Source organism: Microchirus variegatus (assembly GCF_963457635.1).
Source record: "Microchirus variegatus genome assembly, chromosome: 4".
Taxonomy (NCBI): Eukaryota; Metazoa; Chordata; class Actinopteri; order Pleuronectiformes; family Soleidae; genus Microchirus; species Microchirus variegatus.
In genome coordinates, this window is record NC_139805.1 from 23,458,543 (window position 1) to 23,482,640 (window position 24,098).

Sequence of the window (24,098 nt, forward strand, 5' to 3'; positions counted from 1 at the left end):
ATACGTCATGTGACATCATGTGGGGGATAAAGCGGTAGAAGATGGATGGATGGATGAATGGATGGATGTGTGGTTAACCGTAACAATGGAGTTGTCAAGTATTGTGGACATTTAAGGATGCAATACCACTTAAATTAATGTCTGTAGACTATGTCAATAATCAAATATTCAGGATATCTGTGTCAGGACTTCAATCAATCCATCGTCTACCACTTTATCTTCTTTATCCTCCATATGAGGGTCATGGGGCTGCTGGTGCCAATCCCAGCTGGTGGGTCACACCCTGGGTAAGAGCGCAAAATCACTACTCCGCTGTGTGGACTGTTCGGTCATTAGAAGAAAAAACAGTTTTCATTCAACTCAAATCGCACAAGTGAAATCACCAATTTTAAAACCTGACTTTCAAAACCGAGGACTGAAATATCTAAATATAATCAAGAAGACAGTTGACAGCATGGTCCAAAACGTGTGGAGTTCATGACTTTTAATGTTAAGCATACTAAAATACAGTATAAAATTAACAAAATGAAAATTCAAACCGAGACACTCTAACTCACAATATTCACCATCTACCTACAAAACATTAAAAATATAATATAAAAAACATGTAACACAAAGAAAACTACTCAAAATCAAAAATCTCTGCCTCTTTCTCTTTCCAAAAAGCAAAACTGCGGTCGATGTATTTACAAATTTCTTCATTGCTGAAACTAGAAATATCAGTGCCCTTACAGAGCGTGCCCTCGTCGGGCGTAGGTGTCTGCACAATGACTTTAGGGACCTGTCTGACGTCTGGGAGGCTGTGTTTCACCACCTCTGCGGTGATTTCAGGCTGACTCACTGCGTTTCCGAAGAACTTGACTTTAATGTCCTCAAAGCCGTCGACCCACTCGCGGTTTCCCGCCTCGATGTCCTGTATGACGGACTTGTGAAAGTCCCTGACCAGCTCCCAGGGGAAGCTGCCGATGTGGTCGAACACCTCGAAGCACAGCAGGTGTCTCATTTTGCGCTCGTCCACGGCCAGATCCAACTCCAGGATGTGAAAGTAGCCCAGCATGAAGAGATCCAAGGTCAGGCTGTCGTACTCCACAGGCACGCCGTCCACACGAGGAAGGAACTGCTCTGGAGAGTAGAGAGCCTTCTCCCGGTGGAGCCTGAGGAAACACTGCACGTTTATTCACAGTGTGCACAGTGTTTTTTACTCAATAACTGTTCACAGCATTTAAAAGAACGCGCTGAAAGTCAAATGTTTGGAAACATAAGGATCCCTTCACTCATTTATCAAGCATTTACAGAGCCATGTTGGTTGGTGTGATGTTTATAAATGTATTTTAGGTCTGCTCCCATCATATCTATGGGTTTTTATTAGTCAAAACGCAAGTTTATATGGTCTTAGGTCATAGGATTTGTTTTTATTGTCATTTCAAATTAGTCAGAACTGATTGTGGAAAAATAACTTTTAAGTTTGCTGCTCCCTTGTGACTGGAACGCTTTGTAAAATTACCTAAAACTGAAAGAGCGGGTATCACTGAAAACTTTTTAAGGGCGACTTAATGACTTGGAGGCACAGACTTCTGGCTATAGGTGTTTTTAACTCATTTTAGTTTAGTTTAAATGTCACTAAGTTTACATTTGTTGAGCACTTGTACTTTAATCTATTTACTGTCTATTTATTACTTACATGTACGATGATTATGGTGCTGGATCTGTCATGATGAAAGTCTAAAACAATGCCCAATCCCGTGGTTGTATAGCTGGAACCTGGTTATGGTGTGTGTGTGTAGTGCCGTGAAGCAATTTGTGTGTCTCGTGAGACCCGAGACATCAGAGACCTCCTGATTCTGAAGAATCTGGGTCAGCGGCCAGTATAGGGGGACTGGAGACAACCCCCAATGTCCCCCCAACAAGACATTTAACCATCACAATGATTAGGGTAAAAATCCTGCATAGTTCCGCTTTAAGCCCCACACTTCTTTAACTTTTGCGTAACATAATCTTTTTGAAGTATGAAACAGCTGTAACACTGAATGCTATTAGATTCTTTAAATAGTCTTTGGGAAAATATAGGATAATAACTTATAAAGGATATTTCAGCCTTACCTGCGTATCTGTCTGGACGGCACACTGGAGATCATGCTCCTCCAGTTCCCCAGCATCTTGTTGACGGCGCTCCTCTGTTTGAAGAAATGTCCCAGAGAACTGTTCATCATCTTGGACTGGTCACTCTCCATGCTCTCCCCCGTACGCTCTGACCCAGATCTGTCGCCCGTTCCCACGTTTTCAACACTCGTCTTCCTCTGCGCCACGGCGTAGGCAGATTTCTTCCAGTGCCCCAAGAAGAGCACAACTATACGCTCTTTTCTCAGGCTGGTGGTCTCCAGGACGTCTGCGACATTCTCATCGTAGTCGATGCCGGAGTCGCTGTTCCGGTCTGTTTCTTTGGCTGGATTTAATGTCAGTTTGTGCTGCTCTGCCTCCACGAGCTGTGTGGGTGAATCTAACATCACAGCCTCTTCTGGCTCGACTGACAGAGGTGAATCCTGCATCTCAAAGTTAGACTTCAGAGTCCTCACAGACACTCCAAACTGATGGATTTCATCCTCTATCCTCTCTCTGCGTCCTCTGATGGAGTTCTGTCTGTCAGGAGTCTGAGAGAACACGGTGATCAGGTCAGTGTTGGGCATCTTACAGTGAGGCTGGTCGGTCAGGTTGGTCAAGAGCAGAGACATGCTCTGCACGATGCCAGAGATGCGTCCGCACCACATGGGGAGAGGAACTTGACTGGTGAAGTTCCTGAACTGCGTGTTGACCGTGATGTTGACTATCGGGGCGGGCAGGATGTGCCTGAGCTCCTCGGCGAGTCGAGCCAGCTCCAACTCGTAGCCTTCACTTTTCCTCTGCATGTAGACGTTGGCGATCTGCTGCTCCAGATAGATGAGGTCGTCCTCGGTCAGCAGCTCACCAAAGGGCCCCAGGATGGCGTTGTGAGCCTGGGAGTACCTCCAGCTGACTTTGACGAATCTGTTCCCGTTTTCCTGAAAGATGGCAGATAAAAACACATCGTGTCATATTTAATTATGTGTAACGAAACCCGAAACCCCATTTCCAAGTGAAAGCCGGTGTATATAGGTATCTGGTAATGGTATTTGTTGATCCAGGTGCAAATTATGGAAACAATATTGGCATTAAAAAATAAAAAATCAGTTTATCTACTGCCTCTCTCTGGTCAAACACCAGCTACTGCATTCATATTTTGCCAGTGGCTATTTTAGACTTTGCATCCGTCACTTGCCCAATCAGTGCAAGGCTCATTGTACCAGACTCCTCCCCCTTTTTTTTTTAAACACAGGAGCTGTTGCTGTCATTTCACTTCCAGGCCACGCCCCCCTCAATGCTCTGCACTCCATCTCTCCTGCCTCCTCTCCCTCACTCTCTGCCCACTTATTTGGCATTTTTCAAATCAGACATCGAGTTAGCTGCAGATGAGGGGATTCAGTCAGACTAAACACGTTTACTCACCAATTAAGCATGTACAAATACATAAAAATGACAAAACCAGGTAGAACAGAGTAAACAAAATACTGCCTGTATACGTCGATGCATGTGAACAACAACGCAGCTTCCTGCCAAAATGGTGTTGCTTTGGTTTAAGTCAGCAATCCAAGCGCTATTTAACAAACTAGGGATGAACCTGCCTAATACAGCTTTAATTCACTGTTATTTTGCAATTCATGGTGTATACCAAATATACTAAAAGGGGAAAGGCTTGTAAAGAGATGACAAACTCTATAATGAGTAAAAAAAAAAACAACACAGCAAAAAAAATGTGTGCAGTAGGAGGTACATTTCTGTGTTGATGTGTTTATGTGCAGACAATAGAGAGTAATTTCTTGTTTTGTTACCAGAAAATAGAAAACAATAATATTACTCATCACTCACACACACACACACACATCATTCCCACGGACAAAAGGGTCAAATTGGATTTGCTTGCTCTAAATGAAAAACAGTCCAAAAGTAAGACAGTGACTATTAAACTAAGAGGGAAAAGCAGCAGATCCTCATATTTTGGAAAACAGAACCAAAGCATTTTTGCTTTGAAATGACTCAAATGATTGATTATCAAAATAGTTTCTGTTCAGCTCCTCTCTTTTATGTTTTTTTTTTTTTTTCACCAGCCAAAGTAAAATCAGGTGAAGACGACGGGAAGATGAGAAGCTCGGTACATTTAATGAATCAATGTGTCTCAACATTGAACCATGTCATGAGACAGAAGACATTACCTTCCTCCTCTGATCCTCCTCATCCAGCAGCCTGGCCTGCAGCTGTCGCACCATGACTTGTCTTTTCCACTCAGCAATGGGACGGCCCTTCTCGTCGTGGGTGGGCACCAGGTAGTCGATGTCCGACAGGTTGGCCTCCTCAGTGGGCAGCACCACCATCTTACTCTGCAGAGGACATGCTATTGATATTCTAGCTGCTGTTCACAATTTAGGTGAAAGGGAGGAAACACTTAATCACAGGTTTACAGATCAACCACATCAACCATCTGCTTGTCTCTGCACTGGTAACTGTCTCTTTTAGAGATTATTTGCAATAGTATTTCACTTGTATATATAACTTTAAGCAATTTAGCCCACTCTCACTAACAAACTGAACCAAACAAAACTTCTCAGAAGTGATCTGGTGAGGCCAGTGGTCACCAACTGGTGTTAGGTGGGCCAAAACCCAGAAGAAGGTTTTAAAATTGCTTGTTTTTCTTCACAAAAACAGAAGATTGTGAGCATATTGTGAGAAATTCAATTACTTTTTGAAACCAATTAATCGAGCCATTTTTGTACAATATTGACTAGTTTAGATGAGAAGAAACAAAGCTTTTGCCTGATGACGATGTGACGTATGCAGACAATTGCCAATTTCCCAAATGTAGTCAATAAGGATGTAAGAATATACTGAATAGCCACCAGGGGGCAATTCCACTGGTTTTGAGTGAAAGCTACTACTTCGCACTTGATTTTCTAATATTCTCCTGACAAGTTATTAGTCTCAATCACTAGTTTCAGGTCTTCTTTGATAGAACATGATGTCAGTTTTGTAAATGATGTTCCCGTTTAGAGGAAAGTAGAAGATATGAGAGCTGGTGTCGTCCAATAGGAACCTGGTTTTGGACATTTGTGGACTTCTGGTTACAAAAACGTCAACAGGATGTTGATCAAATCACGATTGGAGTTCAATTATCTTGAGTGTCATTACAACTGGCAGCCTGGGGATTTTTAAAAAGAAACTTTTATTATTTTACTTCTAACTATTTTGAATATGGCTTTAAATTAGGTCTAACTAATTTTATTATTATTTAAATATAATATTTAATATAATATAATATATATATAATATAATATCATATTTATTAGAGCTGTTTGAATGTTTTTTTTTTATTTGACTGTTTATATCACCTTGGGTTGCATCTTTGCATGAAATATTCTATATACATAACAAAGATTATTATGATAATTATTGGATTTGGCTGGGGTCAATTTTGAGCGTCCAAGACAAGTTCCCTTTCCGCTTGGCTACCGTGCTGCCCACTTGGATGATGATATAATTAAAACAAATGAACTCAAGCTTACAATAAGACCATGGGTTCAATTCTCAATATTAAGAGATGACCAGTGAAGTGAGGCCAAAACAGAGAGTGTCAAAAGTTTGCTGTTTGCTTACTGCTTGTCCAGTGAAGGCTCCTGACACCCCCGACTGCTTCATATTGGATGTGATGGACTTCATGTTCCCGAACAGATTCTTTTCAGACAGGAAGTTTGCACCAGGCAACGTCGTCTTATCGGCGGAGACATTCGCCTTACTCCCAGCTGCCTTGGGCTGATTGAAACCTTTAATAACTGAGATACAGATCATAGCCATTCATTCTATGTACAGTGGTGCAGAGCAGTCATGTACAGTGATTTAGTAGTTTGTTATAGTGTTAAATGACAAGAATGGAGATTCTCCTCTTACCAGATGTCGCAGTCTGAACCTGCTCTATTCTGTGGAGGATGGCGGACGGTTGAGGGTATCTGGCTTGTGGAGACTCCTCACTCTCAGGTTGCTAGATTTGGAAAACAAACACAGGATTTATTTCACTTCATAATAACCATCCAGGTTTCCACATGAATCCCAGTTCAACCAAGGGCCTTTCTGTGTGAAGTTTGCATGTTCTCCTCGTGTGTGGTTTTTCTTCAGGTTCAGGTTCTCCAGTTTCCTCCCACAGTCCAAAAAACGTGTAGAGGTAGAAGTGGACACTCTTAGGTGTGAATATGTCCCCTCTGCTTTTCAGCCTATTCTGTATCAATCAGAATAACCATGTAAACTAACCCTAATCTGGGTTAGTCTTTGTGAGAGGAAGTACAAGGAGAATCCCCCCCCCCCACACACATGTGGAGAACATGCAAACTTCACACACAGATCTCAGTTGCTGTGAGGATTCAAACCTCAGATTATATCATGAAAATGTAAAATGAATACAAACAATTTACCTTCAAACTATCCATGGGTGTGTCTGTGCTGCAACCGTCACTGCATGTGTCACTCAGGCTTCCGTAGTAGTCTTTCCTACTCTGCTGCAGCAGCACAGTCAGCTTCACCTTCTCTCCTTCCTCCACTGAAGAGATGATCTCGATGTTATCTGCCTGCGAATATCACACAAACAAGACCAAACATGGTGAGTTTATTGAGAGTGTTCTTCACACGCTGACCTGCCATTGAAGCTGGGTCACAGCACACATACTGTAACACTCTCTCTCTCTCTGGTGAAGACTTCTCAGATAAATCTGTTCCTGTGACTAATTCAACCTTGGTTTGATTATAGTGATGTCTCAGTGCCACCTGGAGAGGACGTTTCTGCACATTTTTCAATTTAGAAGTTCACACGACTGAAGCAAGTGCATGGATCCGAACGAGGGAAAACTTTGTGGGATCACAGAAAGGCCTTGAATTAATTCAGATTTGTTTTTATTTTTGGCATTTCTGCACTTTATTTCACAGTCCGTTGCAAAGATGCAGATAGACAGGAAACAAGGGGGGGAGAGGGGAGAGAAGAGAGGGAACCAGCGAAGAACAAAAGATCATCACCGCCATAAATCTTTCATTAGAATCATTCTTTTTTTTTTTTTTACTTTTCACTGCTTTACTTTCTGGATTTTGTACAACTTCAGACTTTAGTGTAGAAACAAAGTGGCCTACAAAACTGTTACCATTCAACGAACATAGTAGTATAGTATGCATTTAGTTCTGCTCAAAGACGGAGACATTCAGTATGATACACTCTTAGAAATAAAAGTGCTAAGTAGAACCATATAAGGTTCTTCGGCTTGTCCTCGTAGGAGAACCCTTTTTGGTTCCAAGTGGAACACCCTGAGTGTTACCAAGAACCCTTTTAAAACCCTGTATTCAGGAAAGGGGTTTTAAAGGGTTCTCTGGATCAAAATGGTTCTTACTGGAACCATCAGTGTTACCAAGAAGCCTTGAAAAACAAATGGTTCCAGGTAGAACCACAGCCCTTGTAGAAGAACACTTTTGGAACCCTTATTTCTAAGAGAGTACCTGCCGAAAGGGAGCATACTGCGACCTAGCATAGCGGAAGCTGAGTTAAATCAATTCCCTGCTAGTGCTTGTACAGTGCTAAGTAGAACCATATGAGGTTCTTCGGCTTGTTCTCATAGGAGAATCCTTTTTAGCTCCAGGTAGAACCTTAGAAGTTTCCACCTGGAACCTTTTTGGAGGGTTCCACCAAGAACCCTTTTAAAACCCCTTTATTCAGGAAAGGGGTTTTAAAGGGTTCTCTGGATCAAAATGGTTCTTACTGGAACCATTAGTGTTCGTGTTAAAGAACTTTTTTCTTTGAAAAATGTTTACTTTTAATAATAAACCACTAAATTAATATATTACAAGTGGTTTACAATTAGTTTTTTAGTGCATGCTTTGTGATTACGTGACAAGATTTAAATTTATTTAAATTTTAAACCAAAGTGCTTATTAATTAGCATAACCTTTAGTTGCAGCCCTTAATTCTAAAGTATTCATGACTGTTTTTTTTCTTAAGCTTATGTAAGTGCATGAGTTTATATGTGAAAGTGATACAGTAGGCTGTTCATAAGTGATCCAAAATGTGCTTTAGTTCATTTAATTCGATGAAAAAAAAGAGGAAATTAACACATATGGTGAAAGAAATGAGGTAACGTGTGCAAATGGAAACATCTTACAGCCTAAGGACATGAACTACGAGTCCTAGTACAGTGAGCAACCCTGAATAATTGGCAGTGTTTCACACCGAGCTGGGAAGGATGTAGGATGTATGGAACCATTTATATCCCCCTTTAATGAACCTGTATTGTCCTAATGCACTCCATGTAGAAAGCATATCAAATTCAGCTCTCGGAGGACATTATTAGTAACCGGGGACATCAAAGGCAGCTTAATACGCTGCTCAGTGCTGTTGTGCTTCGCGTCCACGAGGTGGTCCTCGCCATTTCCTCTGGCACTTTGATGTGGAACAGCACGGAATATGCTGTGACACTGCTCAGGCAAGAGGGATAAACTTCCCCGAAGTTGTGCAACCCATAAATAGATAAACAAGGGAGAGCGTGATTCCTTTGTGACCCTTCTCGTAACAGTTCAACGTCCTAGGAGCTACAGTGAACTGTGCTTGTGCGTGTGTGTCTAATTAGAGCCAGTGGCTCGAGCGCATTTGGTTTTCATCAGCACCCCATCACAATTGCCACGCAGATACAGAGAGCCTAACGCTGTTTCTGGCCTGGATCCACTCTCCCTCTATCAAAGACCGCAAAGACCCCGATCACAACAGATTAGGAGCCAAGAGTTAAGAAACAGCTACTCAGCGCCGTCTCATTGTCAGATATGCGGCACCAGCACTCTGCGGTCTCTGTGGGTCGAGCCACGGGAGAGTTTCACTATTTCAGTGTATTTAAGAAACATGTCTTGTAATTCTGCACTCTGGATTCAATCACTAAAAACAACCTGTTTCCATGTGAAATATTCATGTTCTTGGTGATAAATTGCAACATGGAATGTATACAATGGGTGGACGTTATACACAAAGCGTGACAGTGTAAATACATGTCCACTCACATGTTGAAATACTCCCAGGTTTCCTTGCATGGAGGTAACTGTAAAAAGCTTGCGAGGTTAATAAATGACGGACGCAGTTTCCTTGCCAACAATTACATCTTTTCTGTGTCGACTGTTGCTAAACATGACAATATTTGACTACTTCATATTAAAATAGTGTTACGATAACTGGAGCACAAAGAAATGGAGCAAGTTTTTTTTGTAAATAGAAAAAAAAAGTAGGGAGAAAAAATATCAAGTCCAATCAACAATGAAGCCGCAGCGTTAGTCATGCCTAACTGTAAGAAGCCACATCTGATCAGAACATTTGTTAAAACACAGCCAACATCTGTCAGCCTGGGCCTTTTGAAAAGAAATGAGCAAAGTTTCCTTTCATTTTGACCAAAAACAATGTACTACTGTAGCTAAACATGACACTTTTGGGCTACTTTATGCTAAAAATGGTGTCACGATCGCTGTAGCAGAAACTATATCGAGATGCATATTACATTTCATAAGAGGTCAGGGAACAATCATGTCAACAATTACAGACGAGGCTTGGTGACATCGAGAAACAAAGGTTTTTATTCTTGCCAAAGTATTGTGACTATTGGGAGCACTTTCATAATGCTTTTATTGCACATATCATCACGTTTGTCATGTCTGTGCTGTCTGTAAGATGTCTTAAAAGTGGAAAAGCGACCTATGACTACAATAAACATTATATCTAGATATTTAACACTGAGGCTGGAGCCAGGTCATGACAGTGTTAGTTGTACTGTGAGAAGCCAAATTTCAGCTGAAAATTGGTAAAAACACAACCACAAAATGTGTATACCTGATCCTTCTTAAAACTAATTTTCCTTTCAACCAAAGTTTCCTTTCATTATAACCAAAAAAAAAGACTTTTTACTCTCGCCAAAATATTGTTATTATTGGTCCAGTCGTTCCTTTTGGGACCATTTTTTCCCTCTTTTTACTTCGTATCATAATAACTTCACATATTGTCACATCTGTGCTGTCAGGAAGCCACTGTTTTAGAACTGCAAAAACAAAGCTGACTTGATGATATTCAAATACAACAACAATGATCAACATAAACTACCACTGAGGCTGGAGTGGGAATATTAGTCATGTCTAACTGTAAGATGCCACATCTGATGAGAAAAAAAAGCCAAAAACAAAGCCAAAAACAAAGCCAAAACATGTGTCAGCCTGGGCCTTTTTTTAAAAAAGAAATGACCAAACTTTCCTTTCATTTTACCATCATGGTTACTCAACCTGTCCAGTAATGTGATTATAAGCAAATGCTAACAGGAAAGTCATTAAATAAAGCACAAATATAGGCTTAGAAAGCTGCGTAATGAGTATAAAAGTGGTTAGACTTACTAACCTTCTTGATTAAATGCTCTCAGTGTAACTCCAGAGGCAGGTGCTGTCCCGTGTCCAGGGGAAGCCACTCTGTTTGAGGATGTACCGCTATCTCAAGATCACACACACCGCTCGCTTGACACCGTCATCATCATCATCAGCAGCAGCAGCGTCTGTGCCAGTGACCAAGGGGACACCAGGCAATAAACAATAAACTCAGATCGGAGAAAAGCCGTTAATTATTGAGTGAAAGGATAGGATGGCCGCTAATGTCACTAATGCAGGGACGAACCAATGGCCACGGTGTTGCACGAAGGGAGGTATCAGCGGAAGACTTGTCAAAGCAGCAGGAAAACAGACATTTTATCCACGTGTGGTCAGGAGATCTTTCCACTTGGGACAATTGAACAATGGAACTAAATGATTCAACCTTTTTTTTTTTTTTGGAAGTGAAAAGTGTGACAGTGGAAATGGAAGGCGACACCGCGAGCAAATAAAGGAAGAGATTTGACTGTTTTAGGTAAACAGCAGGCGGAGTCATGTGACACACTTTGGCCTTTTTTCCAGGATTTTTTTGGATGGAATTTTTCTAAATCAAAAATATATATTTTTTTTTACTTCTATTGTATTGATATTTTACTTTTTGTTTTTATTTGTTATATATTTGCTGCTTGATATTTTCAAAATCTTATCTTCAGTGATGGGGGGGGGGGGTCTACAAATCTTTCCATACAATAATATATCTAAAAGTAAATAGAAGTCTCTATTAAACAAATCAAATGAAGTCTTGATACTGAATAACATTGTTTCTCATCGTCCACATCACATTGGCCCCTTTCTTTGCCACAAAAATGTTCCCAATATTAAAACCCCACAGAAATTGTATTTTCTTTTAAAAACCTTTCATTTCCTCAGTTTTTTTTTTCCAAAAAATATTTTTTTCTTCAAAAAGTTTCCTGAAATGTTTTCATTGTTTCCATTTTATTTTCTTTCTTTCTACCTTCAACATGTTCAAAATATTTTCTTTCCCAAAGTTTAAAAAAAAAAAAAAAATTATACCGAAAAGTTTTTTCTTTCCAAAAAAAGTAATCCAAATTTTGACAAAAAAAGGTTTTGTCAATTTTTCGCCCAAAATGTGAAAAAAAAGTATATCCTAAATCCAACAGGAAGACAGCCATTTTGATTCTTATGGTAATTTTTGGCAATTTTTTTTAGTTCTTGTACAAAAAGATTTGTCAGTATTTCAAATTGATTTTGTAAGTGAATCGTTTAGACCTTTGTGATCACAAGAATATTGAACGGTGGGCTGTGCCATGGTCTCGAATTTTGATGTTTTTGATGCCTGGGGAAACAGGAAGTTGCTGTAATTAAGTGATTCGAGAGCAGCTTTCTTCAGGGCCTTCTTTCCTCTTCTAGATTTAACTGGAAAAATTACATTTTGACCAATCAGATACCCAATGGACTTCATAATTACTTGGCATTACTCGTAACTCCAAATACCTTCTAACAATCGATTATCAAAGTATCATAAATTAATTTTACAACTATAAGCTAATTGTTGAAGCTTTATGGAGATGTTTACGCACTTGCATCACAACATTGTAGAACTGAATATGTCGGTTGTGGAAAAAGATCTGCTATAGATTTGATATAAAGACCAGTCCGTGATTCATGTTACAGGTTCTGCGGCTGAGACAAAGCAGGTCAAGTGAAAATATGTTTGAGCTGGAGTTTTGTTTTCATCGTAAAAAACACAACAGAGTGATGGATGGTGTTTCCTCTGTCTTCGTGTTCTAAAAATACCCCTCCCGCAAACAACAGCATCTCTGGCTGAACTGCGGCGAATGTTGTGTGAGAAGCAAACCTCAAGCCACACTGTTTGTTCGATCACAGCTGTTTCTGAGCCAAGGAAGAGAAGTTGACAGTGTGTAACGAGGCTGACATTATTTTGCCAGTGATCCAAACAGAGAGAGAGAGAGAGAGGCCAAATTGCACACACAGCTCTCGCTGGTCAATGTCCCGATCCATTTCGGTCGCTGCTCGGAAATGAGATTATCCGACTGATACTCTAGAACCAATGAAACCTGTGCTCGACGCAGCACTTTACAAACGCGAAACACCACCAGAAATGTAATTAAAGCACGTCTCATTGTCATCTCCGTCATGTGAGGTTTTCAGGGTATTACATGCCGTTTTCCAAATATTCTTCGCATTTAAATGAATGAACTGATATCCCACGCAGTCTATCCGATGATCCCTTTGTTAACATTGAGCCTTAGTTTGTGTTCGACTCATACACTCGCTGCCAAGAAACATAATACGCTATTCTGTCTGCTACCAACAGTAGAGAGGTGACAATCATAGCACTTTCAAAAGTCCCTGGAAAAAAAAAACGCCACACACATGACACAATCAAACGTGTGTTTGAAGCCAATGACATCCTGCTCTCCGAGTCCACACAGGGATAGAGTTTCCGGTTCCAGGCATCAGAATGGTAAAAACGCTGAAACTTAAGCTTGTGGATCTCATAACGGGCTCAGCCCCCGGGCCCTCCACCTGAGCCGCAGGAGAGGGGAAACTGATAGGCCCTTAGCTGCCGGCGGCTGCGGCTGCGTTCGGTGCCACAGCGGACCCTGTGTTAATTAGCCCTTGTCCATTGTTGAAGGGAGGATTCTTTCTAAAGAAGAGCTCATTAGCAACCACGCCTCACCGGCTGCCCGTCATCATCCTCTTCATGTATGAGTGCTGCTCTTCTCCGCTGACTTATTCATGACTTCTCCTGGCCGACACCTTTCATGGCTCCGTCTAGTCTGCGCTACTGAGTTTAAGTGTGACAGGGAGAGACAATGAGCAGCTGCCTGTGGACTATGCCTGCGACGATTAGCCAATTAAGAGATGATGAATCAAATGCTAACTATTTTGATAGTGTTTTGAAGGGGTTTCTATGATTTTTTTAGGACCTATACTCTTAGAAATAGGTGATCCAAAAGGGTCCTTCTACAAGGGCTGAGGTTCTACCTGGAACCATTTGCTTCTGAAAAACCCTTTCCCAAAGAAAGGGTTTTTCAAGGGTTCTTGGTAACACTAATGGTTCCAGTAAGAACCATTTTGATCCAGAGAACCCTTTAAAACCCCTTTCCTGAATAAAGGGTTTTAAAAGGGTTCTTGGTGGAACCCTCCAAAAGGGTTCCAGGTGGAACCTTTATAAATAGGTTCTACCTGGAGCCAAAAAGGGTTCTCCTACGAGGACAAGCCGAAGAACCTTATATGATTCTACTTGGCACTTCTAAGAGTGTAGTTCAAATGTAGGAGTGTATTTTTGAAAACCTTCTCTTCTGTCCACATTCACTAGTTCTCAAAAATATTCTTCAGCCACACGAAAACACAAAATACAACAAAAAAATAAGTTAGCAAAGCTACACTAGCATAACTATAAAGTCTTGTCACAACCTGTACTGGTGTTCAAACAACAATAGCACAAACTGTTTGTTTGGACCTGATCCTGAAGTAGAACTTTTCCCTCAACATCACACTGAAATCCAACGTTCACAAAACATCCGACACCATTACGCAACTCGCCTCGTAAACAAATGTGATGATGTCACACGCTGACATCAAACAGAGGAGACACAGGGCACAGTGTGAGGTTACGAGCCAAAACCGTGGTTTTCTCTCTCTTTACACACAAGTCGTACACTGAGAAAGAAGATGGTGGAAACCTTCACCCGGTCATACCTAACGTGTATTTTAAGATACATAACTGTGTGCATGAATGACAAAAATGCAACTTTTAGTGGTGGTGCAAGAAATGGGCATTTGTGGATGTTTTCAGTAACTGCTGTGAAGGAATCATTTGGAGTTTGTTTACTAAGATATGCAGTGGGTGGCTTAAAAGTCCATTTTACTACAGAAGGACAAGAGAACGTGACTCCATAGAAACAAAGAGCGTCAATAGCTGTTGATATATACTCTTAGAAATAAGGGTTCCAAAAGGGTCCTTCTAGAAGGGCTGAGGTTCTAGCTGGAACCATTTGCTTCTGAAAAACCCTTTCCCAAAGAAAGGGTTTTTCAAGGGTTCTTGGTAACACTAATGGTTCCAGTAAGAACCATTTTGAACCCCTTTCCTGAATACAGGGTTTTAAAACCCTCAAAAAGGAGCCAAAAAGGGTTCTCCTATGAGGACAAGCCAAAGAACCTTATATGGTTCTACTTGGCACTTTTATTTCCAAGAGTGTATGGTGGCAAATGTGTCGTTAAGCCGTTACACTAATCGCCCTTTCTGCTATTTTTGAATCTGTTTCCATTGCACTTATTCGCCATTACCTTTCATTGATATGCCAACTTTATGCACCTCACTCGTGCATAAAAAAACTTTTTTTTTGTATTTCCATTGAGGTTTTCTAAGTGCAAAACAAACCAACCTTTGATTGATTGACTCCTTCCCTTCTCACTATTTTCTGTTATTCCACGGATGAAGAAACTAATTGATTAATCAAAAACATTATCGACAGATTAATCAAAGTTTACAGTAATCATTAGTGGCAGCCCTACAATGGACAGCTGCAAGACTTTAAAGTTCAGAAAGTGAACAGTGAGGGTGGTCCTCCATGGGCTGTTAATAGCATTCACTGTTTTCTATTTAAAATCAGCTCAGCGTGATCAAATGTCAGTATCAGTATCAGCTGTAAACCTACTCATCGTGCATGTTTTTCAGACAAAAATCATGATATAATGTATCAAAGCAACATGTACGCACCACACTGGCCAGGTTTCACTGCTGTGACTTAAGCAGCACCAACACAAACAAGGTGTTAAATATTCATCAATCACATTAAGGAGCGCTGTGCTTTCCACACAAAACAAAAGGGCTAATCTGAGAGAGTCCCACAGAGCAAACTCGAGAATGAAGAATCACCTCCGGCACTCACGGCATCATAGCGTGTAATGCCTTATTAAACACAAAAGCCATCATTCCCCGCTTCCGCAGAACTCTTTCACTGAGAGCACAGCAATCAGGCTGAGTGGAGCAGAACAGGACAGCGTTGGCCCAAGTCAAATACGTGTCACAAAAGAAGAAAACAATTCACGGCGGTTCCAAGATCTTCCAGATGTTGCCGTTGACCGTGCTCCCTAAACTGCATGTCGCTTTGATTTCCATGCCAAGGTAAACAGCTGGGCAGTTCTGACACTGACACAAGGCAAGGAAATAAAAAGGTGCTGGTGAGAGAAAGAGAGAGCGCTTACTTTTGCCTCAATGGCACGGAGATATCTGGCACATTCATAGTGTCCATTGTACTCTGCCAAATCTGCAGCTGTAAATCCATCAGTGTCTTGATGTGAGGGGTTTGCTTGATTGGCTAACAGGATTCTACAGCACTGAAAGAAGGAGTGAGACACAGTGAGTGGAAGAGGAAACATCTATGCATCATTTTATACATGACAGAATGTAAAATGATTGAACAGCGGGAGGAAATATAAAAATTTAAGTCTGACCTCCAGCTCTCCGTTCTCTGCAGCATCATGAAGTGGGCTCCCTCCCCAATGATCCTTGATAACCTTTGAACCCAAGTGAAGAAGCATCTCCAAGATGCAATAGTGCCCCCTGCTGGCGGCAAAGTGCAGAGCAGTGGCTCCATCTCTGTCCTGGCAGGATATGTTGACATCGGTGCAGGTCACCTGCACAGGAAAAGCACCTTTGTTCAATGAATATAACATTAAATGAATCTGAAATACACTCTATACATTGTTAATGTGGTAAACAACTATTCTAGTTGCAAACGTCTGTTTTTTAATGGAATAAGTACATAGGTGTATAGAGGCACATTTTCCATTACCATTACCAAAATGGTTATTATTTTGAGTACAAATCATTATTTATAATCTTGTCAATGTCTTGACTATATTTTCTATTCATTTTGCAACTCTTTTGAGGAATAAAAGTGTGACTTTTAATGGAAAACAAAATAGTATAGTGACTAAGTGAATCATGAGACCAGTGAAGACGCACAGCCACACTGACCAGCCACTCCACCACAGCATGATGACCCATGTGAGAAGCAGCCTGCAGGCACGTCATGCCATCGTGAGCCCTCAGGTGGACGTTGGCGTTGCAGTCCTTCACAAGGTACTCGGAGACATGGAGGTGGCCTTCTTGGCAGGCCAGGTAGAGCGGGGTCGCACCCATGCCTGTCTGGTGGTTCACACATCTGTAATCCAACATGAGTGAGTACAGGGGTAAAGTGCTTCAAAATGCCATCACTGGTGATTTGTTGGTTAAAAACAAGAGTGAAAGTTGCATCAGCGACTTGTGATATAGAGAACGGAGCCTCTTCAATTCCCACTCCACACATGAACCTCTGTCCTTGCACCGTGTAAATTTGGTGAGCGCATCGAAAAACTGATAGTCAGAGACTCAAACTGCCAGACACAGGTCCAGAAACCAGGTAATGTTGAACTGAGGTCAGGCAAAAACACTAAGGCTACGTTCAGATTACCAGTGACTCATATCAGATTTTTTCCATTGATGTGACTCAGAGATTATGTGGACACAGAAATCTGATTGTAAAGTCTCGATTATCAAATCAGATTTGTGTCACTTCGATGTGTTGTACAAGATCAGATATACGGTATATCGGAAGTGAGTGAGACGACGACAACAGTGACGAAGGTGCTGTCCCCTAGAGCTAAACCTCATTCACAAATTTGCTGCTATACCTGTTTCTCAATTTCCACTTTAAGGGAACAGTAAAGGAAGTGTCTCCGAATTACTTGATATTTTTCTTCATAATAGTGGGCATCGCCCTGAACAAGGATCCATTGGAAATATTTGCAAACCTCTTAAGGAATAATTTTAATTATCTTTTGAAATTTAGGAAATGACCCATTTGCTATAATGCACTTTGACAGTGAGCTGAATTTCTTCTCAAAGACAAAAAGTATCTCGGGAAAACTTGAAATTTGCCATCATAATAGACGGCATCGCCCTGAACAATGATCCCTTGAAAATATTTGCAAAGCTCTTAAGGAATTATTTTAATACATTTTTAAAATATGATGCACTTTGACAGTGAGCTGACTATCTTCTCAAAAACAAAAAGTATCTCGGAATGACTTGAAATTTGCCGTCATAATAGACAGCATCGCCCTGAACAAGGATCCCCTGAAAATATTTGCAAACCTCTTAATGAATATTTTTGATGAATTTTTGAAATTCTGGAAATGATCCATTTGCCCTGATGCGCTTTGACAGTGAGCTGACTTTCTTCAAAAAAACTAAAAGTATCTTGGAAAAACTTAAAATTTACCATCATAATAGTTGGCATCGCCCTGAAGAAGGATCCCTTGAAAATATTTGCAAACCTCTTAAGGAATAATTTTAATAAATTTTTGAAATTCCAGAAATGACCAATTGCCATGTTGCACTTTGACAGAGAGCTGACTTTCTTCTCAAAAACAAAAAGTATCTCAGAATGACTTGAAATTTGCCGTCATAATAGACGGCATCGCCCTGAACAAGGATCACTTGAAAATATTTGCAAACTTTCTAATTAATATTTTTGATGAATTTTTGAAATTCTGGAAATTATCCATTTGCCCTGCTGCACTTTGACAGTGAGCTGACTTTCTTCAAAAAAACAAAAAGTATCCCGGAAAAACTTAAAATTTACCATCATAATAGTGGGCATCGCCCTGAACAAGGATTCATTGAAAATATTTGCAAACATCGTCAGGAATAATTTTAATGATTTTTGAAATTCAGGAAATGACACATTGCCATGATGCACTTTGACAGAGAGCTGACTTTCTTCTCAAAAACATAAAGTATCCCGGAAAAACTTGAAATTTACCATCATAATAGTCGGCATCGCCCTGAACAAGGATCCGTTGAAAATATTTGCAAACATCGTAAGCAATAATTTTAATACATTTTTAAAATCCAGGAAATTACCCATTTGCCATGATGCACTTTGACAGTGAGTTGATTTTCTTCAAAAAAACAAAAGTATCTCGGAATGACTTCAAATTTGCCATCATAATAGACAGCATCGCCCTGAACAAGGATCCCTTGAAAATATTTGCAAACCTCTTAAGGAATACATTTTAATGTTTTTTTTAATTTGAGGTAATGACCCATTTGCCATGATGCACTTTGACAGTGAGCTGACTTTCTTCTCAAAAACAAAAAGTATCTCGGTAAAACACATTTACGATGTGCCTAATGAGGTTGCACAGTGTTTGTATTATGTTCGTCTTTATGTTCTAAACTGCTAAGCATACAAACAGACAAATCTGATCTTCAGGGCTTCACAGTGGTGAAGTGAATGTCAGGAATTAGCTCCAGCGACCCCCGTGACCCTCATGAAAAAGCGGTAGAATGAAATGCATGAAAATCGGATCTATAATGAATCCGATTAGAACAACGTAGCCGGTAATCCGAATTTAGCCGTTGACGTCATCAAAATCTTAATTTGCCATAGCGTCGTTATGTTCAGCTTAAGTTACATAGTGTTGCTTTAACAGGCTGCTCCTGTTTAACGTATCTTAAAGTGGGGGTGGTAAAATAAAACAGAACAGAGGAATATACTATATGAAATTATACACTTTTTTACGTGGAGTATGAGGAAATCACTGAAATAATGAACAGACTTTACGTTTATGGGATACTGCGTCAGTAAAAGCACAATGTAACCAGTCAAGTTGCTAGAAATGTGGTCTGTTCAAGCGTTATGGCTTGAATCAAGGCCAGCGAGGTGTTTTTTTTTTTTACATTGGATATAAAATACAACCGTGTTATACACTTATGTTAAACTGTGTAATAAGTGGTGGATAAATGATTGAGTTACGGCCTAAAAATACGGCCATAGGCCATGAATTTGACCACCAAGATCTAATCAGGTCATCACTGATTTCCAAGGAAATGTTTGTGCCAAATTTAAACCTCAGGGCGTTCCTGAGGTATCATGTCCACACACACACACGGGTGGGTTGAGAGCGAATGACGGAAGGTGAAGCCATAAAAATAAAGCCTGAGACCGAGGCTGACCCCAGTGCACATGCATTAAAAACCACAAATAGTTAATGCGATTAAAAAGCTGAACTCGGGAATCCCTAATTCAGATTTGATTTTACGAGTAAGCATACGGTATATGATGAAGTCGCTTTAAAAAGTGATATTCTATAGTTTTATACGGCTATTTAAAGTGGAAAAAATGTGGGAGCTATAGTGAACTGTGACACAACTGTGAAGACTTTCCTGGATCCTGGCTCTGTTTTGAAATGACTTCATTTGAGTAATGTAAAATGTATCAATAATACAGATGGAGCATACCATTTGCTCTAGCATGGTTTTTAAAAAAAGGGTCCTTATCTTTGTTTAATCTGAGAGCCACAAACCTTTGACTCCTGGCCTGTAAAGCCCGTCACACACAGCAGGGCTGCATTTACATTGACATACATATACTGTACTTTCACGACCACAAGGCTGACATGTGAGCGAGTCTTGGCATGTTTTATTCACACGGTGCGACTCCGCCGTTTGTCATGCAAATTAGTATCATATTCTCCTGTAACACTGAAATGAAGCAGGAAGGACAGTATAGCTTGATCTAGTCCTTTCTACATGGCGCCATCTCAGGTTTACCTCACGGAAGTGGGTCGTCTTTCTTTACATTAAGTGTATTTTTTTCCCCTGTTGTTTTGTTCTTTTAAAATGATAACTGCAATCCCAATTCAAAGCAGATTATAATATGGAAGTGCTGCACTTATACCTATTGTTATACTGTGTTCATGCACACACAGTACATACAGTACATACTCTTTTCAGATGTGTATATTTAAATGTATCGTGAAGCAAACGTAAGCGAAACAAACTTTTCAGTAGGGTTGGTCAATAAGAGCTTTAATTTTTAAATAAAAAGGAAATAAATAAAAGTGTTTCTTTTGATATGGAACAATAAATAGTCCCTCATCCAAGGTGTACCTCACCTTTCGCCCTATGTCATCAGGGATTGGCACCAACACCGCCGTGACCCTCATGTGGTGGTTAAAATTGTAGATGAATGAATGTTTCCTTAACCTCTGATGACACATTATGTTCTTTCTATGTCCTTATACAATACGTTTCTCACATATGGCACCTTTAAAATAAAGATTCCCAGTGCAACTGGTAGCTCAACACCACCTTAAGACCAAAGGCTGCGTTATGTCGAGATAACATCTGAGGTCAGGTTGCTCACAGACCTGGGAATCTTTGAAAGAAACATCATGTAGTGCAGATCCCTGCAACCCTATGTCTACAAATCAAAAGGATAATGCACCCAACTGGTTGAATTGAGATGGGTATTTTGTAGGATTTTATCATTAGTGATTGTGATACTTTCCTATTATTTGGTGCTGAGGATGCCTCTTTGCAAAGGCGTTGTGGCCAGCTGTGAGGGAAAAGTGTAATTCTTACCTCACCACTAGAGGACAGCCTCTTCTGTTTAAGCCAATGAACTCCACTGTGGTGAAAGGCAGTCAATCGATTGTAGTGTATTGTAGCGACAGCCCTGTGACATCAGTTCTTTTCCCCACTGAGTCATGTTTCCTAGTTTGGACCGACTTACTGTATGTCATTTAAAATTCTTACAAGTGATGGCAACAGGGGGAAGTGGCCGTACATGTAATCAATATAAAGGTTAGCGTCAGTCAAGTTTCCATCAGCGTCAAAGCCAGGAGGCAGCACTGCCAAGGAGTATTTCAGTAGCAGCTGAAGGAGTCAATTATTAAGGGGAAAATACTAGCTTACTGTACGAGAATGTTCTGATATCAAAAAAAATAATATTCATAGTAGTATCATTTGTCCTAACACTTAATGATATGATGATATTTGAATATGGACCAATGAGGCGGTAGAATCAATTTAATACCAAACAAAGTACTGGGCAAAACATAATTTGATGATGACGATATCCCTTGGGATTTATATTTAAAGTAAAATAATTCACACTGAGGGGATGATGAATTTGTGTATCTAACTTAAAAAATCAATCCTTGTGGTTCATGAGTGACAGGAAAAGTTTCAGGATGGCCAGCTGGATACATGTCTGAACACAGACAAGAGAATATTTTCTGTCAATCTATGTTAAATAAATGAGAAATCTAACCATCTGGTAGTGCTTGAAAATACAAAAAAAAAGGTGACCAAAGCTGATGGAATCGAACCTTGAGGGACTTTAAATATCTGTTGTACGTTTCATGGCAATCCATCAGATAGGTGTTGAGATATTTCCCAAAGGTTAAAGGAGGTGTCAGAGGAGTGATTCATCCTCTGAGAAGCACTCATGTCTGTATTCAAGTTGTCTTGGCTATCGATCAAACAGTCGTCATGAGGTGCTACCATGCCGTGACGGTGCTGTGAGTGTGATCTCACCCAGGTGCCTGCTGAGCAAGTTGTTTCAAACAGCTGAGGTGTCCGTTGGCTGCAGCGTAGTGAGCAGGAACTGCTCCGCAGTTTGTCTCCACCTCTGCTCGTCCTCCAGCTGACAGCAGCCACTCAACCACCTCGATGCAACTGAAGCGAGCTGCAAGGTGAAGGGCTGTGGCGCCACCTGCATCCCGATCCTGGAAGACAGTCACAGAGGCGGCGGGTAAAATTGACGCCACTACACTTGTGTCAAAGTACAAGAATCAGCAAAGGTTGATTATGACCCTGAATGCAGAATTAAAACTGTAAACAAATGTATGTTAGATCGAGACAATTTTCAAATTCAAAATTCAATGTTCACACAATTCTGATCTTTTGCATTGAGCAACCACACTTTGATAAACCACGTTTATCGATTGCTTTTAATGTTTATCCTCACACACTTTCTAATGTTAAGAAAAACATTTTATTGGCTTAATTGAATATACCACCCATAAGTGTTTGTGTAAGTCTCAGCCTTTTATATGCATTTTAGACAATTTTAGGTCTTGCTTTACGGAGGCCACCATCTTGCACTGACATGTTCCTCCAGCAAAACAAATGGACAAGCGTTTCAAAGCACACCACGTACATTTGAAGCATTAAACAACAAAGAAGAGGGAGGAATTGGCAGAGAGAGATGGAGAGTAAAGAGAGTTGTGGAAGAGTGTTTACATTCTTTCTGGTATTGAAAGGCCACCGTAGTTCCTGATGCACTTAGAAGACGTGTTGGCGTGTTCTTTTTGTTGCACTCTGCAATCTCACCACTAGATGTCACACATTTCTACACAATGGAGCTTTAATAAGCATTTTCTGTCCATAAAAAGTTCAAAATGTCTTTCTCCAACTTAATAATACAATTGGATTGTATTGATTCAACTGATTTTTTATTTATTTATCTCAGTAACCTTTTCTTGGCAATGTCACCCAGTCCCAATTTTTAGATGGATTCTACAAATCCAATTGCGATCTTGTTTTCCAGTATAGAGAAATGAGATCTGCTCTAATATCACTTAACTAGTAGCTAAATTTGCTCTAAGCTCTTCTTAACCATCTAATTACACTTGGCGCATAGAACTAATTACTACCCAGCAACAAAACACCACATGATGTAATCAGCTGTAGGGGTATTGTGGACTGTACAGTCTTTTTACAGCTGCAATGATGTAACTGCACTCTGGTATCAGTCAGATGACTATCTAACAAGGCATCACTTGAATTTCGATGTACACAAATCAAGTAAGAGAAGGAGAATTAGGAAAACCCTAAAAATATGTGGCTTCTTTCAAATGGTTTTAATCTATCAGGATGGGTGTCTCATGGGATAAACTTACCTCAATGTTGCAACCTCCTTCCTCCACAAGCCATCGCAGCTCCCGGATGTGCCCAGTAGCTGCTGCGTCATGTGCCGGCGTGGCCCTGTTCAAGGCCCGGCAACCAGCTGCCAGACCCTGCTCGCTCACCAGGAACTGCAGGCACTCTAGGCGTCCACACCTGGCTGCGTGGTGCACTGGGCTGGCACCTTGGGCGTCAGTGATAAGAGGAGAGAGGTGACCTGAGGACGCCAGCTCCCTCAGGATTGCCAGATCCCCTGCTCGGGCTGCCTGGATGGCCCGGTGCAGCACCATGCCTGGCTGCTATGAGTAGGTTATGGCACACAGAACAAGCTCAGTGGAGGTTTTTGGATCCCAGCAAGTTACCATCGTGTTACAACATGCACAAACCCCCCATACAATAACTAAAAAGTCATTGCCTCCTGCTCAGCCAGGAAAGTGACACCGTATCTGGAGCCAGCTGGCCAGCATGGTCGCCGGGGAGGGAGAAGGGGGTCAGAGGCAGCGAGATAGAAAGGTAATGAAAGACGGGTGGAGGCGCAGCACTAGCGGCCCCCTGTTCTCCTTTGTGTGGTAGTGACCATATGCTGGCACACACACCCGCGCTTCACTGGAGATGAGGGAGCTGAGGCAGCACGGAAACTTAAGTAATGGGAGAAGTCAGAGCCAAGGCATGCTGGATTACAACAAGGCTTATTCTTAAATTTAAATATTCATCTGTGGAAAAGGTAAGCGAAGTTTTTTTTAAAGTGCAAATTAATATTTAATTTCAATCATACTCATACACATCGCCCCGACTTCAATTAGCTGATTAGCTACTCATATGACATCTC

General features: G+C 40.8%; 1 protein-coding gene across 1 annotated transcript; it reads right to left on the minus strand.

Annotated features, from left to right (window-relative positions):
- Nucleotides 1-622: 622 nt before the first annotated feature.
- Nucleotides 623-23,559, minus strand: espnla (espin like a; the record flags this gene model as incomplete). The annotated part of the gene is made up of 11 exons (XM_083887442.1): nt 623-1,154; nt 2,101-3,035; nt 4,284-4,448; nt 5,719-5,894; nt 6,010-6,100; nt 6,528-6,680; nt 15,733-15,864; nt 15,982-16,164; nt 16,508-16,694; nt 21,899-22,089; nt 23,266-23,559. The coding sequence occupies 11 exons, from the start codon at nt 23,557-23,559 to the stop codon at nt 623-625; spliced, it is 3,039 nt and encodes a 1,012-aa protein (XP_083743568.1).
- Between the last annotated feature and the right edge of the window lie 539 nt (nt 23,560-24,098).